The sequence below is a fragment of the Manis pentadactyla genome, chromosome 3 (genome assembly GCF_030020395.1).
Source record: "Manis pentadactyla isolate mManPen7 chromosome 3, mManPen7.hap1, whole genome shotgun sequence".
Classification (NCBI taxonomy): Eukaryota; Metazoa; Chordata; class Mammalia; order Pholidota; family Manidae; genus Manis; species Manis pentadactyla.
In genome coordinates, this window is record NC_080021.1 from 9,667,723 (window position 1) to 9,685,540 (window position 17,818).

A 17,818-nucleotide genomic window follows, 5' to 3' on the forward strand; every position below is an offset into this window, starting at 1 on the left:
TCTGAAGTTACTGAGACCCGCACAGCAAGCTCAGTCCTGCCTTGGCCCCTAAACCAAGCTGCTTTACATTTTGAGGTCCTGGACAATCTTCTTGGGAAATCTTCCACACTATGCTGCATTCACACAGAACCACTCCATGTGGTTTTACCAGTTAAGAGTACAGACCATAGATCATGGGAAAGGCATACTCTAAGGTTGATCAGTGCACAACCTGCTCAATCATACACAGTGGCCCTGCATTCAACATCAGGAGCTCAAGACCCACACCACTCTTCTCCCAAGTCCCTTGATCTAGATCCAATTGTGACCAGACTGGTCTTCATTTCAGCTTAGGCTACTAGGTCATAGTCAGGAAAACAGGCCATTTATTTGTCCAAATCATATTTTGAACTTCTTCTGGGTATCATTCTCTATTCCGGAATGTCTTACAACAAAGACAGTCCTTTGACACTCTGCCAGCCACCCAGGGCCCTGTGGCAGTCAGTCTAGGATCTGTCTCTCTCGTGGACACGCCTCCCAGTGCACTGGGCAGACCCGGTGCCAGGTCCCAGCATCCGCCCCTGCCCTGCCTGGCTGTAACCGTGGATGGCCTTTGCCAAGGCAGATGCAGTCGGAGCCCAGTGCTGCCTCACGCTCATGTGTGTGTGGAAGTGGGCTCAGTGTAAAAGCAGAAGAAAAGGGCTCTGCTAACACTTAAGTAGGGCACAGGCCCACAGCCACGAGGCAGACGCCCCCCACCCTGGGGCAGGGTGTGGCCTGACTCTGTCAGGCATTAGCCTGTGTCTCCAGATGGGCCTCAGGGAGAGGCCGGTGTGTCACTGTGCCTCTCAGAGGCCAAACAAGCAGCTCAGAGCTCAGTGACACCAGTGTAATCAATCTGGCTACTGGAGTCCCTTCCTCTTCCTCTTCCTCTTAAATTCCTATCCAAGATGCCAGAAGAGCCTGAAATACTGACAGTTCTCCCAAGGAGCAGACACCCCAAGAGAAGCCACAGGGAAAGCTTAACCCCTGCTCCTGCTAGAAGAGAACACCTGTGGGCCCTTTCCCCTGCTCTCGCTGCCATGACGCCCTGGCTGTCCGGAAACGCTGCACGCAGCTGGGAAGAGGAAGGCCCCCAGCCCTGAGCCCTGGAGGGAGCGGTTGCTGGGCAGACTTTCCCGAGGCTACTCACTCTGGCAGGCCCAGGGCTGAGGCGCCTGTGACTCCCAGCGTCTAGTCCTGAGGCTGCACACCAGCGGCCCAGGCAAGAAGGCGCTCCAGTGACCCTGGTGGCACCGCAGCTGGCACTGCTGGACGGCTGCCCCACCTGGGCCCGATGCTCGCTCGCACAGGATCACTCCACCAGCCACATCTGGCACACGGAATGGCAGGGGGCACTGTGGGCCTAGAGAAGGAGAGGGGCAACTGCGGCCTCTGCCCGGCACCCAGGATGCGCGGGCAGCTGGGTGCTGGCCTGGTCGGCTTCCCTACCTGTCACCTTCTTCTCGGGTGAGCGCATTCTCTCTCACTTTTCATGAACACCTGAGCGTGGATGACTCTTGTATCTTCATCTCCAGCTCAGACCCTACTGAGTTTCTTCCCATCTCTAAATCCAGTTACCCACTGGCCTTCACCACGAAGCCAGCATGTCAGAACTTGTCATGTGCTGCCCAGGCCTGCAGCTGCTCCTTAGCCCCAAGGTCAACACGTGGCACCCCCAAGCACCTGGTTGTCCCAGTGGGCACCCCAGATGGCCCACCTCCTCTGCCCTAGCATCAGCCCAGGCTGTGGCTCGCCCCTTCTCAGCCTCTCCTCATCCCCACCGTGCTTCCTTCATTTAGAAGTTTATCATCTTTACTCTGAACTGCTACTGAAGTTTCTTCACGAGGCTCCCTGCAGCTGAGGCCCATCGCCTGCCTTTCTCCTCATACGTCTGCACAGTCCCCGCTGCTGGGGAAGAAATTATAATGGAGCAGGACACAGGTTTTCAATTCTCCTGTGCGCCTGCTGACCCGATCCTCCCCACTCTCATCTCCTCCGGCCCAGGCGTGGCTGTCATTCCCTGAACAACCTTGCTTGTACAGCCACATCCGCTTCTCTCTGCCTGCTCATCTGCCTGGAAGATTCCTTTCTGACCCTTCATTTTCAGCTCACATCCCTAACTTTCTAATGCCTTCTGTGGTTCTCCCAGGACACTTAGGTCTCCTTGCTCCAAGTCCTCAGGTCTCCTAGCAGAGACCTCCCTGGTGTCAATTGTTCAAGGTCCTGACCATCTGCACATTGGTCTCCCACTGGATTGCGCCACAGCAGGAAAGAGGGTGCCTTTCCCCTGGTCACTCAGGCCATGGCACAATGCTGACCAGAACATTGGGCACCTTGTTCTAGGAAGTGCCAGGGATCTCTACTGCCTGCCTAGAGGTGGAGCATGGAGGCTCGGGGACATAAGGAGCTATGCAGGATGGATAGCTCAGCACAGAGGGGTGGGGTCCTCCCTGGGCCCCCCTGGCTTTACCGTGTGGCTGCAAGATTTCTGTCTAAGGGAGCAGTAGGGCTGGACTCTTAGAGACATAGACGAGCCATTATAACACCAGTGTTGAGGGCTCTGAAAAGGATATGCTGGTGGCCAGGGAGCTCCAAGAATATGTATTAAATAAGTGGGTGAGTAAATTAAAGAACAGACACTTGGTGTGACAATTTCACACCTGGCTAAAGTTTTAGTTAGTTATCTGATTCTTGGGCACAGCCTTGCTTTAAGACCTGCAATTGACGTGCACTCCAAGGGGAATGGGGGCCTCACAGATGGAGAATGACCCATCCTGACCTCTGGGGTGCAGCTCAGGCTCCAATCTAATAAGAAGGATGGCCTTCAGCCAAGATTGTGCACCATGATTTGCAGTGGACTTACTGAGCTGGCATTTACCAAGTACCATGTGTATGTAGGGGTGAAGAGAGTCAGCCTGTGGGCTCTGGGGCCAGCCTACTGGGGTTTGAATCCTGGCCCAATCATTCAGTAGTTGCGCACCCTAGATCAAGTTTACTCACTTCTCCAGGACTCAGTTTGCTCACCCATAAAATGGCAAGGATGGCAGTAATGCCCGCCTCCCAGAGATGGGGTGAATCAGAATGAACTAAGGCACGTAAAGAGCTTAGAGGAGTTCCTTACACACAATAAAGGATCATCAGTGTTAGTCATTATTATTATTAACAGTAAGAGTAATGTGTTATTACCTGTGTTGGAAATTTTAGCATGTAAATTAACATTTTCAGAACAATGAAATAGCATTTAGTGCACTGTAAGGAAGAACTTCCAATAGAAATAATAACTGATATTTACCATGAATTCTAGAGTTGGTGACACCCTGTCATGATCAACACTGAATTGTACCTTACTCAAAATTACCCTCTGAAGTAGGCAGCACTAAGATTATCACCCCCTTAGCAGACAAAGAAACTGAGTTTTGAGGATTTGGAAAGGCAGAGCCCCAGATTTGAACACAGGCCCTTTGAATCTAAGCATTACCCCGGAAGGCAAAGGCCATGCTTCTCTTTAGTGGGATACTGTTTGGAGAAGGGCAGACAGCCTTCCTCTGCGTGCCCTGGTTGCCTGCATACCCTTTCCAGGGCCCTCAGCACTGGTGCTACAGGGGCTCTTGATGTCTCCAAGAGTCCAGCCCTCCTGCCGCCTTCGGGCTGCATGGAAAGCCCACGGACCCCTCCGTGCTGAGCGATCCATCTCGCACAGCTCCTGGTGTCTGTGAGCCTCCACGCTTCACCTCTAGGCAGGCAGTAAAGATCCCTGGCACCTCCAACAGCGAGGTGGCCCCAGCCTAAAGGAAAGGTAGTGGGCATCAGGCAGAGGCAGAACCGCCAGGGGCCGAGGACCTGCGAAGGTCCTCAGACACCCATCAGCAAGGCCCCCGTGGTGTGGCCTAAGTCCCTGAGGCTGATGAGGCCGAGTCCCACACTCACGTGGGTCAGAGCAGAGGCTGGGGCCTGGGCTTCCAACTGCACCTCAAGCCCCTGCTCCTTCCTCTGCCCTTTGTGACTTCCCACAGTGACTCAGCTGGGCCCCTCTGAGGGTGCAGGATCCCCAGCTTGACCTACATGTGGGCTCAAACCTGAGCAGGGACAGGGAGGACCCTTCATCATCTGAACCTCCAAAACCGTATCTATAAAGGGGAGCATTTATTTTAAAACTATGTTTTTAAACTGTGTGGCACTTTGTATGTGCCAGGTACCCTGCTGTGAGTCTTACTAATATCAGCTCATTTAATTCTTCCCACAGTGCTGTTGGGGAGGGGGGAGTCAGCCCCATTACTCCATTTCACAGATGCCAATACTGAGGCACACTGGGGGGAAACACCTTGCATGACCAGAGGGCTAGTATATGGAAAACCTGGGGCCTGACCCTCGTCCTTCTGGCCCCAGAGCCCATGTGCTCCACCAGTGTGCTCAGTGTACGGGCATGGCTGTGAGAAACCAAGGGGCCGAGGGGAGGAAGGAGAAGTGCGGCAACCGAAATGAACTGAAGACCCACCATGGGCCAGCTCTGGAGTGGGCACGTCCCCCTTTTGATCTCATGCGGTCCTTCCAAAGTGGAATCGTTATTGCCTTGAGGAAGGGATGAGGAGGTGGAGGCTCAGAGGAGCACAGCGGCTTGCTTAGGGGCACAAGCTGGAACTTAGACTGGAAACCAGACCTGGCTTCCGGCCCTCGTGGGAGAGCTCACGCTGCCCCGCAGGAACGGACTTCATCTTTACCGTGGCCTGTGAGGCAGGCCTCCTGCCACCCTCAGCCCACGGGGAGGACACTGAGGCATGGGGAGGCTGACTTCTCTGACCTAAGTCCTACGGCAGCAAGTGGGGAGACAGGCATGTCCCCAGAGTGCATTCTGAACACCAGGCTAAGCAGTTTACAGAGACTATTTTGAATTAATCCTAACAATGACTCCAAAATCTAGATATAATTCTCCATGCCCATTTCACAGAGTAGGAAACTGAGGTCCAGGGAGGTTAAGGGACTAGCCCAAGGCCACCCAGCAAGGAATTGGCAGGGTTGACATTCAAGTAAGGCTATCTGGCCCCCACATCTGAGCTTTCTCCACCACACCCCACAGTAAGGCAGGAGGAAGTGCCTTTGGGGGACTCATGTTAATGCCATCTGTTCCACTTGCCAGGCTGTGTGACTTTGGACATGTTAATGAACCTCTGTGAGCCCCAGTTTTGCCATCTGTAAAATGGGGAGACAGGCTATTCCATCTATTTTCCTGAATCATTGGGAGGCAAAAATGGAGTAAAGGATGTAAAAGGCACTTTTAACAGGTAGCTCTCTGCACACATGAGCTATTATCATGGACTCCTGAGGGCCGAGTCACACTGGGTCTTCCCAGCCCTGAGAGAGCTGGGCTCCCAGACCTGCTCCTGGCGGAGAAACGGCAGTCTGTTCCCTGGCTCCCACATCTTAGACGCCCTGGAAGTTGAAGACTGATTGTATCCAGCCCTGAGGCTGACGCTGCCCTCCTGCTGGGAGCACAGGGCAGGGAACTCCACTTAAAAACACCCATCGAGCACCTACTGTGTTGCCTGCGAGGAGGCTGCTGAGGGCCACAGTGATTGGATGGCGACAGGGTCCCACCTTGAAGCAGGCCCCAAGCACGGCAGGGCAGGCAGGGGCTGGGAGAACAGGCCTGTGGGGAGAGCCTGGGGCACCCCACAGTCAGGAGCAGGAGAGGAAGTGGACAAAGCAGAGGGGCCTCCACGGAGGGCAGCTCTACCTGCCCACCCCTCCTTCGAAGGCTCCTTCTTGCTCATTCAATGTAAATATAAATGTACAAATATACAAAAATTCTCTTTATACCTATAAATCTCTAGACCTAATTAAATGTCTCAGCAATTCCAAATTAATTGTTTCGAGACTGCAAAATTTTTAAATAAAGCAATACAACAATAAGGACAGCAAAAGAAAAGTAACTGCAATAAAATCAGAATCACTTAGTGCAGTATTTTCAACCCACCAGATCCAATACCCCAACTGTAATAAATATTTTGCAATGTCCTTGTTTATTGTCCTGAAAGGAAATTCATAGATAGGAAATTCAACCTACTTGCTCACATAAACTGTAAAATGATTATCATGTCCTGTGACTTGAGTGTACAGGAGAAATAAAAAAAAAAAAGTCATTGACAAATAATATATTAACATGTAATAATGTACTTCAAAATTCTAATATATATATGACATACATTTCAATACTTAATATCCAAACAGATTTTTTAACTAGAAATAAAAATTAACAAATCGACACCTCCACCCACTCCTGAAGCTGTCCAGCAGGGAGGGACCCCACCCGGGAGGGACCCCCACCCCGGCCCCTACTGAGACACTGCTATCAGGCCCCTCCCCACCTCAAGGATGGGGTGACCAAGACCCAGAACCCCCCTCCTGGCCAGCGCCGGGCTTCCTGGGGTCCCAGCTGTGGGGATCCCTGCACAGCCTCTCCTTGATTTTAACTCCAGGGCTGAGCATTGTTAGGAAGGAAATACACAGCTCAACACCACGGGGATCAACTGCAACCATAGCCCTCACACTCTTTCCCCTTCCCCCTCCCACCCTCCCCCCGGTCCTGGTGCCTTTGGGGTCCCCCCTATCCTGAGCAAAGGAAAGATGAGCATCCCCCAGCCCAGCCCCGGGAGCCCCTCCAGGGGCACGTCTTACTCTCACAGGCTGGCTGGCTCCCAGCCACACGGGTCCCAGGCACCTCCTCTCCGCCGTCCAGAACACACCAGCAGCTGCCCTGGGCCAGGTCACATTGCTCCGGGGAAAAGCCGCCGTCCTCTGCCCTGCAGGCTGGGGTGTAGCCTGGGCTAGCTCTTCTGGGGAGGACTCCACTCTGGAGCGCTTCACAGAGGCTTGGGCCTTGACACAAAGACCAGCCAGATGGGCTTGGCCGCTATTGCTGCCACAGCCCTTGCCACCACCCACCTGCCACCCACCTGTAGGGAACCCCACCTAGTCTGGGCTCCCTCCCCAATGGGGTGTTGAACTAGGACAGAGCAAAGAGTGGGGCTGCTCAGCTCTGTATTACATACATGTACACACACACACACACACACACACACACACACACACACACACACACACACACACACACACTGCATGCCCTCAAGGATCTTAGAGACTTCTAGGAGATTTAAGAAGTGAGAAAGGATAGCTCAGAGTGACAAGGAAGACAATAGGAGATGTGCAGAACAGTTAGGAGCACATAGAAAGGTAGTGAACTCAGCTATGGAAGAGAGAGGCTGGAAGACTTCCTGGAGGGAGTGGTGTGTGGTCTGAGTAAGAATTACCAGGTGGGTGTAGGGAGGAAGTACTAGCACTACAGGGGCTGAATCAGAACTCCTGTAGGCCTAGCCCTCCTGAAAAGTCTGGATGTAGTTTATTGCACTTGGATCCTAAAGTGTGAGAGACAGAGACACAAGAGAAGCAAAAGACATACAAGAGCCAGACATGTAGGCCCTCTGCAGGGGCCGCAGAGCCGTGGCGAGGAGGGTGGGCCTGGCCCTAAGGGCCTATGGAGGGACGATGGCTTTTCAGACAGAGGAGGAACATCAGCACATTTGCACTTTAGGGACATCGTTTTGGCTTCACCATGGAAACCAGATTGCAGGGCCGGGCTGGAAGCTGAGGACAAGGTGGGGGCCCTGCTGTAGCATCAGTGCTATACTGCTGGTCACCCCCAAAAGCAGCAGCCCGCAGTTTCATAGTGACCAGTGCTGGCGCCCACTTCAGCTGCAAAGCACAGTCCTGCTCCCTGGCCCAAGGGTCTCTCCCAGGACCCCATTTAGGGATGCTACTCCTATCTTACAGATGAGAAAACTGAGGCATAGTGAGGATAGAGGCTCCCACAGCTTCAGCGACAGGAAGCCAGCACCCGGGCTCCACAGCCAGGGCTCACAGGAGGGGTTGGGAGGTGAGCAGGGGGCGACCACTCACACTGGGTGCTGCCGTTTGTACCAGGTGGCATGCCCTCTCCTGAGACCGGGTCCACACACCACATGCCAGCCTCCGACACCTGCAGCCGGGCAAACTCTCCTGTCTGAGACAAAGTTGGTCATGTCAGCCAGGAAGACGCTTTTGCAGCCCACAGGTCACTTGGCAGAGGTCAAATGTCCTTTTCAAAACTCCTGGTGATGGCTTCTCTAAAGGGAGGGGGTAGATGGAGAGGTGGCCCCATCATGTCCCAGATCCTTGACACATATAATTGGAATTGATGGTTATAACAGGAGAAACTGAGGCTGAGTCAGAGAGGAGAGCGACAGAGCAGCAACCCCACGGGCTGGGAACAGCAGAGATGGCCAGGGCCAAAACCCAGCCAGCCCCAAAGCCCAAAGCCCCAGCACTCTCCCAAACTGAGCTTCCCGATTCCAGAAATGATTTTCAACGAGCATCCCTAGGAGAAAGGGAGCCCTTAGCATCTGTAACAGAGAATAAAGGAAACAGTACAAGGCAGCTACCCAGACCATGTGTCTGGCTGGGGTCCCTCTCCCCAGCTTGTTCTGGGTCAGCTGGGGAGGCCCCTAGAGTTCTCTGAGCCTCAGTTTCCCCATCTTATGAAAAGGAGGTGAGACTAGATTGAGGCTTGAATGCATTCCTTCTAGGAACTCTTGATGGTGGAAAATGTCTTCTCTCCTCCATCTATAACAGAAAACCTCAAGAACAATAGGGCTTTGCTTGTTCACTAACTGCTAGAGGAAAGCAGCCACCTCCGAGCTCCCTGGCCATCACTGTGTGTCCTTGAGGTTTTTTTCTGACCACTTGTTCATTTCATACTCTGCTGTGACTTGTTCATAGACAAGACACAACAATAATAGTCACACCTGACATTCACGAGGAGCCTGACCATGAAGCCCACCCTGTGTTAAGCACCCTGCACCCCCAGGGTGGAGTCAGTCCCTAGGAGTAGGGACCATACTATCCTCAGCCTGCACAGAGGGGCCCAGGGAAGGCCAGTGACATGCCCCCGGTTACACAGCTTGTAAGCTACACAGTTAAGACTCAAATCCAAGCAAAGGTTTGTGAATATTTTATGGGATAAAGCCTTAAAATTGAGAATATTCTAGCCATCAACTACCTTTCCTGAGGAGCTGGGTCAAGACATAGCCATCCAGTCTGGTCAGTGGGAGTCTCAGGTCCTGGCACCTGGCACCTGGGCTCCTCCATGGGAGCCAGGCCGGGAAGACACCCGACTGCAGGGCCTCCGAGAGCAGCTCGGAATCACTTTCCCTCTGCCAGAGGCTCTGGTTTTTACCTTTCCTTCTCCATGGGCCCTCAGGTATTACAATCATCCAGGTAGCTGGCAAGGGTTATGGTATGATGTCTTCCACTTATGTTACGAAACAGGCCTAGCAACATGGCCAAAAGGACTTTAGGAAAGGCACGGCAGCACCTGTACATTTGTAGATTATCTTTCAGAGTTTGCATGGAAGATATTTCCTTGGGGCCTCAAAACAATCTTAGCACTGGGCAGGATAAAAATACGGCCTCGTCTTGGCATACCATGAAGCAAATAGAGCACCGAGAAGGTAAGTGAATTACACAAGGTCACACAGCCTGGGTCTGCCAGAGTGAGGACAAAAACCCAGACCTACAACTCCCAGTGAGTTTGTATCTAAAACAAATTTATCAAGAACTAGACAAATCATCCTCAGCCTTTAGGAGAAAGTTCTGGCTTTCCTCCTCAAACTGTTCATGGGCATTCAGAACCTTACCTCTGTGCAGGTTGGGATGAACAAGTCTTTTGGAGATGGATTTCCTTGGGATCCAGCCTGTTTCCAGTTGGAAAGCAGCCCATTGGCTCGAGATTTCTCACAGGCGGTGGGGCCTGGGGAGAGAGAAGGGAGCCCTCAGGGAGGCCGTGGGTGCCAAGGGAGGCGGGCAGCCAGGGCGCCGCACGGTTTCAGAGCTGAGCATCTGGATAGATGGAGGTGCCCTGCATAGACAGCTGGAAGCTCAGAGGAGAAGCAGGCAGAGGTTCAGGGCCAAAGACCCATGTGGGCTGTATCATCATCCTTGAGGTGTCAAGTGGGTCCAAACCTCAGAAGTGAGGCTATGCTGGAGAACAGATGTGAGATGTTGTAACTGCCTGGGGAGCAGGTGCGGGGCTGGGGGGAACTGAGAGCCCGTTCCCACTCTCAGCTGCCTGTCTCCATCTAGGCCTCTAGGAGCACGAACCTTGGGTCAAGGTTAGGGAGAGTGTTCCAAGCCTGAGGACTTGGGAAAAGGTGATCTGGTTGCCCTTGGGGGATGGTCTGAAGGTACTTGGGGGTAACAACAGATGGCACCCCCCAGTATAGAGTGCCCAGCACCGGGGCCAAGCGGGAGAGTTCCACGGGCTTCACTTACACTGGGGGACCTGTGCGGAGCGGGCAGTCAGCGAGCCAGGGACGTACTCTCCACTCCTGTCCACACACCAGCAGTGTCCTGGGAAAGAGACACAGGCCAGGAGTTTAGGAGGCGCACTTGCCTCCCCACCCCTACTCCCCCGTGTCCTGTCCTTTTTTGCATTCACAGCAGTGCCAGCAAAGGTCCCGCCATCTGTCCCCTCTGCCTGACATTGTCCACAACCACAGGCCCAATACCCCAAACAACCACTCACTTGACCTTCAGGCTCATAGAAGGTCATTGCTTCCATTCTACAGATGAGAAAACCAAAGGCCAGATAAATTAAGGGATGTGCTACCAGTTGCCAAAGTAGGACCTATAGTCCAGTTCACTTGCCCCTCATGCCAAGCTCTTTCCCCTAAATGAAAAGGAGGGCCACCCCTCAGCTTCCCAAGGATGCTGCCCCCTCACCAGTCCTGGCATGGCACTGCCTGGGCTCCCAACCTCCCAGTGCATCACATTGCGGCACGTAGGGGCCGGACCACAGAAGGGCTGCTCCAGTAGCTGGTGCTGAATCACCCTGAAGGAAGCGAACACGTCTCTGATAGAAGTCGAAGGCTGGAGAGAGAGGCGCAGAGATGTGAGCACTGGGCCTGGAAAAGCCCGGCCGTGTGGGCTCCATTGTTGAGAACCAAGCATGTCCCTGTTCCATTTCCAGCATAAGGAGGACTTCTTATTGGGGTGGCAAGAATTTCTACCCAAAGTATCTAAAGGATGCCTGAACAGTGGGTAGGCAGATTGTGTTTTAAAAATAAAAATGTAGGCTGCAGTTTGAAGGAGTTGTACGTAGTCTTTGCCCCATAACTTTCATATAGAGCTGATTAGGTCAAGAAGTGCCTTCAGAGGGAACATCACCCTTGAGGTGTAAAGTGGGTCCAAACCTCAGAAGTAAGGCTATGCTGGAGAACAGATGTGAGATGGATGCTGAAACTACCCAGGGAGCAGGTGCGGGGCTGGGGGGGAACCTAGGGCCCCTTCCCACTCTCAGCTGCCTGTCTCCATCTAGGCCTCGAGGAGCACGAGCCTTGGGTCAAGGTTAGGGAGAGTGTTCCAGGCCTGGGGACTGGGAAAGGGTGGTCTGGCTGCCCTTGGGGGCTGGTCTGAAGGCACTTGGGGACTCACCAGTGTGACAAGCCCTCTCTGAGCCTGTGTCCTCCACTGTGAAATGGCTCTAACACAGACTCACAGGCGAAGTGTGCTGCATCAGAAGAGCTTGAACACCAAGCACACGGCAGGCCCAGCGACGTGCCTGTGCTCCCTCACCCTCACTAGGCCCACGGACACGGTGGCTACGTTATGTAGGCCAAAGACACTTTGAGGGCTTCCATCTCTTTTGACTCTCCAGGATCCCCTCCTCTGCAACAGCAGAGACACCCCTTCCCACGGAGGGATTTGGAGCAAACTGGGCGCCCCTGGTCCTGCTCATAGACCCTTCCTCTTTCTGCTGCAGCCTCAGACGTGCCAGATGGGAGAGAGTGGCTGGGTGGAGGGTATCGCCTCAGCCCATCTTCTGGACAGGTCACCGTGCCATTCAGGGGGCAGATCACTGTGCATCAACAACTTTCTGCCCTGTCCTCACAGTTCCCACCCTACACAAGTGGTCACAACTCCACAACAAAGTGGCCCACTCCCCTCTCTGATCACATTAGATCTTGTCGGTGCACACAATTGAAAGTAACTGGTTTCTTGCCAAAAGCAGAAGTCCCAAAGTTTCTGAGGAACAGAGAAAAAAAGAGCCTCAGCCTGTGGGACACCGAGGGGATCTAAGAGAAAGAAAGGGAGGAAGGAAGCGAGAAGGAGGATTAACCAGCATTTACTGGGCTCCCACTTGTCAGGCATGCTGCCAGGCCCAAAATATAAAGGGGGATAAAACAAGGTGCTTTGTCCTCCAAAGGCAAATGACAGGTGAGGGACAGAGGCGGGACAAGATGGTGCTGGGGAGGTTCTCACGGGGGGTTAAGAGAACAAACAACTGAAACGGCTTCCAGGTGGCAGCACACCTCCCAGGACTGGACGGCAGGGCTCTGGCCTGTCGGGGTGGGCGTTCTCTGCCCTGCTACCAGTGTCCCCTGGAGACTAACCAAGCCCAGAGAACCCCAGATAGGGGATCAGCTGAGATCTTGGCAAGGAGCAGGAACCTGGGCGTGCTGGCAGAGCCATGAGCCGTTTGTCCCTGTCAGTGGGTGGGGGTCCATGAGAGAACCGGGAGGGACATGGGACCAGACAAGCTGCAGGTGGTGGAGGAAGAGCAGGGCCTCTGGGAGGAGACAGATTGGGCTCTGAGCGCAGCCCCCCAGAGATCATCTGGGCAGGGCACAGAGGCCCACAGGCCAAACCGCCAGCAAAGCGTCCAGGCTCTGCCACTTGTTATCGGGGGAACCTGGGCATGTGACTTAACCTCAGTTTCCACATTTGTGAAGAATCACAGATAGTGATTACAGCACCGATCTCCTGTACATTGGGAGGATCGATTGCCAAGCTCTGGTGATCCACTTAGCACAGTAAGCGCCTGGCTGGGCTAGGTTTCCAGTAACGTCAAGCTGTTCTTATGGGCTAGAGCATCGTCTGCTCTCTGAGCACATTTCTCTGTCCTGTGCAGGTTGTGAGTTTTGGAGTTACACTCAGAACTAGGTGACATCACGTGTGGAAGGTGCCTGAGACCCAGTAGCTCCTCAGTAATGAGGATTCCTCTCCTTCCTGCTTTGGGGTGTTCCCGGGTGCTTGGAAATGGAGGCAAGCTTCAGAACAGGCCATGAGGGGAGTGTGAGCATTTGGGGCTGGGGCCCCCCACACTTTCACACAAGTGTTAGGCTTTCCTGGTGAACAGCAAACACCATCTGCAATACAAAAGGTGGAGCCCTGGCCCCGCAAGGTTCTGTTGGGGGGTTGGGGAGCACATTGGAGAGGTGCACACATTCCAGCTTTGACTGGTGTACCAAACCACTTTCCTTTTCTTTCCCAGGAACCCATCAGCCTTGGGAAATCAAGGCAGGAAAGTTTTGAAGAGGACGTAATTCAGGCTCTTGTTTCCCCAGAGAGATGGCACAAGAAACCAGAAGAGCATGGCACTCACTAGACTGAGCTGCCAAACGAATGGCGTCATCGCCCCCGCTCAGAAACTTCTCTGAGAAAGCCTCCCGGGACGGGGAAAGTTGAGGAAGGGTGAGCTCCTCATTGGTCAGCTGGATTCCTTTGGCTGCTAGGAAACTCTCTCCCAGAGAGAACCAAGAACTGTTGGAAGCCAGGACAATCTCTTCTGTTTCCTTAATGAACTGCAAGACGCGAAGCTGCACTTCCTCACAAGAGCCAGGACCTAGAGGAATAAAGACATCACGGGTGAATTCACCCACCACAGACAATTCCCTTGACCCCTTTGAAGTGTATGTGCATACACACAAGCACATGTTCTGCCTCAGGTATTTCCTTTGCCCCAGTTTTTCCCACAACCCGGAATGTTCTTTCTGTTTTATCTTCACAATTTCATTCACCCAACATTTATGGAGGACCTACAATATAAGAAGATTACTAATAGCTAATGTTTACTCAACACCAGGTATTGTACTAAGCACAGTTACACAGACAATCTAATCTAATCTGTGCAACAGCCCAGTAAGACCTTATTAACTGTGTGTTGCAGATGAGAAACTGAGGCCATGGAGAAGTCATAGAACTTAAACAAGCTCCTAGCTAGCAAGTAGTTGATTTGGAATTCTAGTCAGTATGACTCTAGAACCAGTAATCCTTAACCAGATGCCTCTCCTGGAAGGATAGACAGATGGATGGGTGCATGAATGGATGAGTGAATGGGTGAGTAGACAGGTGAGTGCACAGGTGAGTGGATGGATTGGGGAGAGGATGGATGGGTATCCGAAGTTGAAGGGAGGCATAGTAGGTGAGTACAGAATTATTCTTATAAAGAGAAAAGAGCATGGCTCTCAGAGACCACTGAGATTCAAATGCCAGCTTGATTGCTTATTAGCTATGTGATTTTGGATAATGTACTTAACTCTTCTGAGCTTCAGTCTTGTGATCTGTGAAATGAGGATAACTTGGGGCATCTACCCCATAGTAATTTCACAATTATTCCATGAGTTATTGCATTTGAAGTGCTTGGCACAGTGTCTGGCACATGTTGCCCTTGAAATTGTCACTACTAACAAAAGCCACCCTGGCCATATTTATTTTAGCCAATCATGCTATGAATTCAACAGTCAAGGTGTTCAGTGGATTCTTTTGAGAGCATAGGCGCAACAGAAACCTTTGACTTCTGGGATTTGAAGACATTATAACCTTCTGTGAATGCCCCCAATCAAAAAATCTATTACACCAATCCAAATGGTTTGGAATTCCTGAAGCAAAAACTCACTCTTAAATTATCTATGCTTTCTGTCCACTTCTTCAAGAAGAGAATGAAAATTCTGTGACTGGACACATAGGACCTTTTTAAACAAAGGCCCCAATTTACCTTTATCCTCTTCTTCTATTATTCCCTCCTAAAACCTCTCCCTTCTTACCACACTGACCTTCCCAACAAAAGAGGACCTCTTACAGCTTCCCTGACTTGGCACATATTATTTCCTCTGTTAGGAAAGGTCTGCCACATTTTTTTACCTGAGAAAACACCCCGTACAATCCAGAAGATGATGCCATGTGAATCTTTACCTAGTCCCCAATCAGTGAGTAGCCCATTGTCTGGGCATCCTCCACTGTGTTCACGCTTCTGTTCTACCATTTCAGTCTGTTATTTACCTGATAATACATCTGTTTCCCACACTGGTCCCTGAGCCCCTTAGGGCAGAAAACATACCTTTCTCATGACCATCTCCCCATCATACAGCAGAGTACACACAGTAGATAGTTAATAAGTCCATATTAAAGAAAGAAAACTAACCTTCAAACAGGGCAGAGATGGTGATATGGACAGGACCTGACCTCATCCCCTAAGCCATCATCCTCTCTGTGCGTGGGAAGTTATGGTTCACTTCATTATTTACTATCAGTTGTGCTAATCCAGTAATTTATTAAGGACTTTTCATGTACCAGGCTTGTTGCTTTACATCTATTAACTTATAACTCTCACAACGTTTGAGGTGGTTATTTATCATAACTTAGAGTTTACAGGTGAAACTAAGATTCATCTGGCTCACAGAGTAGCTGGTAACAGAACCAGGACTCAAGACACTAGTGCCCTGTCCTCTAGGCCAGTTCCTCTCAAGCTCTAGGGAGCATTCACTCCACCTAGAGATCTTGTAGAAATGCAGATTCTGATTCAGCAGGTGGAATCAGAGATTCTTAATTTCTAGCAACAAAAGAATTTGAACATGCACCCACAAAATATGTTTATTTCTTTACAACATATACATGTGTACTGCTATGATAATATAATAAATTAGGTACAGTTTTCTCAGCTGTTTCAGCAAACACTTAATTGCAAAAACAAAATTAGAAATTCAAAAAGAAAAGACAAAAATACTAAATATAGATGTAATCTCTAGTATTTGCTTCCTAATGTATCATCTTGGACACCCAGGTGGTTTTCACCACACAGCCTCTTGTTACTTAGTGGAAAAGTCAATATATATTCTAAGCCAGTTCTTATGCTTTGCCCAGCATTCAGGCCACGGTGAATAAGACTAGCTACTAAAATTTATAAGAGGCTTTGGTATTAGCAACTCTGGCCCCAAAAACTAGATCCAAAGAAGACCAAATTCAGTCTTAAAGCATCTAAAATTATAAGAATATGCCCATAATACTAATAAATGGAGATTCATCCCATGCTCTTGGGGAGGAAGAATTAATATTGTCAAAATGGCCATCCTGCCTAAAGCAATCTACAGATTCAATGCAACCCCTATCAAAATATTGACAGCATTCTTCAACAAACTGGAATAAATAGTTCTAAAATTTATATGGAACCACAAAAGACCCCGAATAGCCAAAGCAATCCTGAGAAGGAAAAATAAAGCAGGGGGGATCTCGCTTCCCAACTTCAAGCTCTACTACAAAGCCACAGTAATCAATATGATTTGGTACTGGCACAAGAACAGAGCCACAGAGCAGTGGAACAGAATAGAGAGTCCAGATATTAACCCAAGCATATATGGTCAACTAATATATGATAAAGGAGCCATGGATATACAATGGGGAAATGACAGCCTCTTAACAGCTGGTGTTGGCAAAACTGGACAGCTACATGTAAGAGAATGAAACTGGATTACTGTCTAACTCCATACACAAAAGTAAACTTGAAATGGATCAAAGACCTGAATGTAAGTCATGAAACCATAAAACTCTTAGAAGAAAATACAGGCAAAAGTCTCTTGAATATAAACATGAGCAACTTCTTCATGAACATATCTCCCCAGGCAAGGGAAACAAAAATGAACAAGTGGGACTATATCAAACTAAAAACTTCTGTACAGCAAAAGACACCATTAGTAGGACAAAAAGGCATCCTACAGTATGGGAGAATATAATCATAAATGACATATCCGATAAGGGATTGACATCCAAAATATACAAAGAGCTCATGCACCTCAACAAACAAAAAGCAAATAATCCAATTAAAAAATGGGCAGAGGAGCTGAACAGGCACTTCTCCAAAGAAGAAACTAAGATGGTCAACAGGCAAAAGACAAACAACAACAAATGTTAGCTAGCGAGGATGTGGAGAAAGGGGAACCCTCCTACACTGCTGGCAGGAATGTAAACTAGTTCAACCATTGTGGAAAGCAGTATGGAGGTCTCTCAAAAAAATAAAAATAGAAATACCATTTGGCCCAGGAATTCCACTTTAAGGAATTTACCCTAAGAATGCAAGAGCCCAGTTTGAAAAAGACATATGCACCCCTATGTTTAATGCAGCACTATTTACAATAGCCAAGAAATGCAAGCAACCTAAGTGTCCATCAGGAGATAAATGGATAAAGAAGATGTGGTTCATATACAAAATGGAATATTATTCAGCCATAAGAAGAAAACAAATCCTACCATTTGCAACAACATGGATGGAGCTAGAGGGTATTATACTCAGTGAAATAAGCCAGGTGGAGAAAGACAAGTACCAAATGATTTTACTAATGTGTGGAGCATAAGAACAAAGCAAAAACTGAAGGAACAAAACAGCAGCAGACTCACAGAACCCAAGAATGGACTAACAGTTGCCAAAGGGAAAGGGACTGGGGAGGGTGGGTGGGAAGGGAGGGATAAGGGGAATAAGGGGTATTATGATTAGCACACATAATATACGGGAGGACACAAGGTAGGCAGTAGAGCACAGGTAAGACAAGTAGTGATTCTATACCATCTTACTATGCTGACGAACAGTGACTGTAATGGGGTATGTGGTGGGGACTTGATAATGGGGGGAATCTAGTAACCACATGTTGCTCATGTAACT

General features: G+C 50.3%; 1 protein-coding gene across 1 annotated transcript in view; it reads right to left on the reverse strand.

Annotated features, from left to right (window-relative positions):
* TG (thyroglobulin) overlaps positions 1-17,818 on the reverse strand; it is a 249,643-nt gene that overhangs the window by 211,826 nt on the left and 19,999 nt on the right. Inside the window, exons 11-17 of the mRNA XM_036890501.2 lie at positions 13,493-13,732; positions 10,831-10,977; positions 10,381-10,458; positions 9,747-9,859; positions 7,972-8,074; positions 6,694-6,894; positions 1,172-1,384 (exon numbers count right to left, since the gene is read on the reverse strand). Of these exons, the coding sequence (XP_036746396.2) occupies positions 1,172-1,384; positions 6,694-6,894; positions 7,972-8,074; positions 9,747-9,859; positions 10,381-10,458; positions 10,831-10,977; positions 13,493-13,732 (1,095 nt within the window). The remainder of the gene's footprint in view (positions 1-1,171; positions 1,385-6,693; positions 6,895-7,971; positions 8,075-9,746; positions 9,860-10,380; positions 10,459-10,830; positions 10,978-13,492; positions 13,733-17,818) is intronic.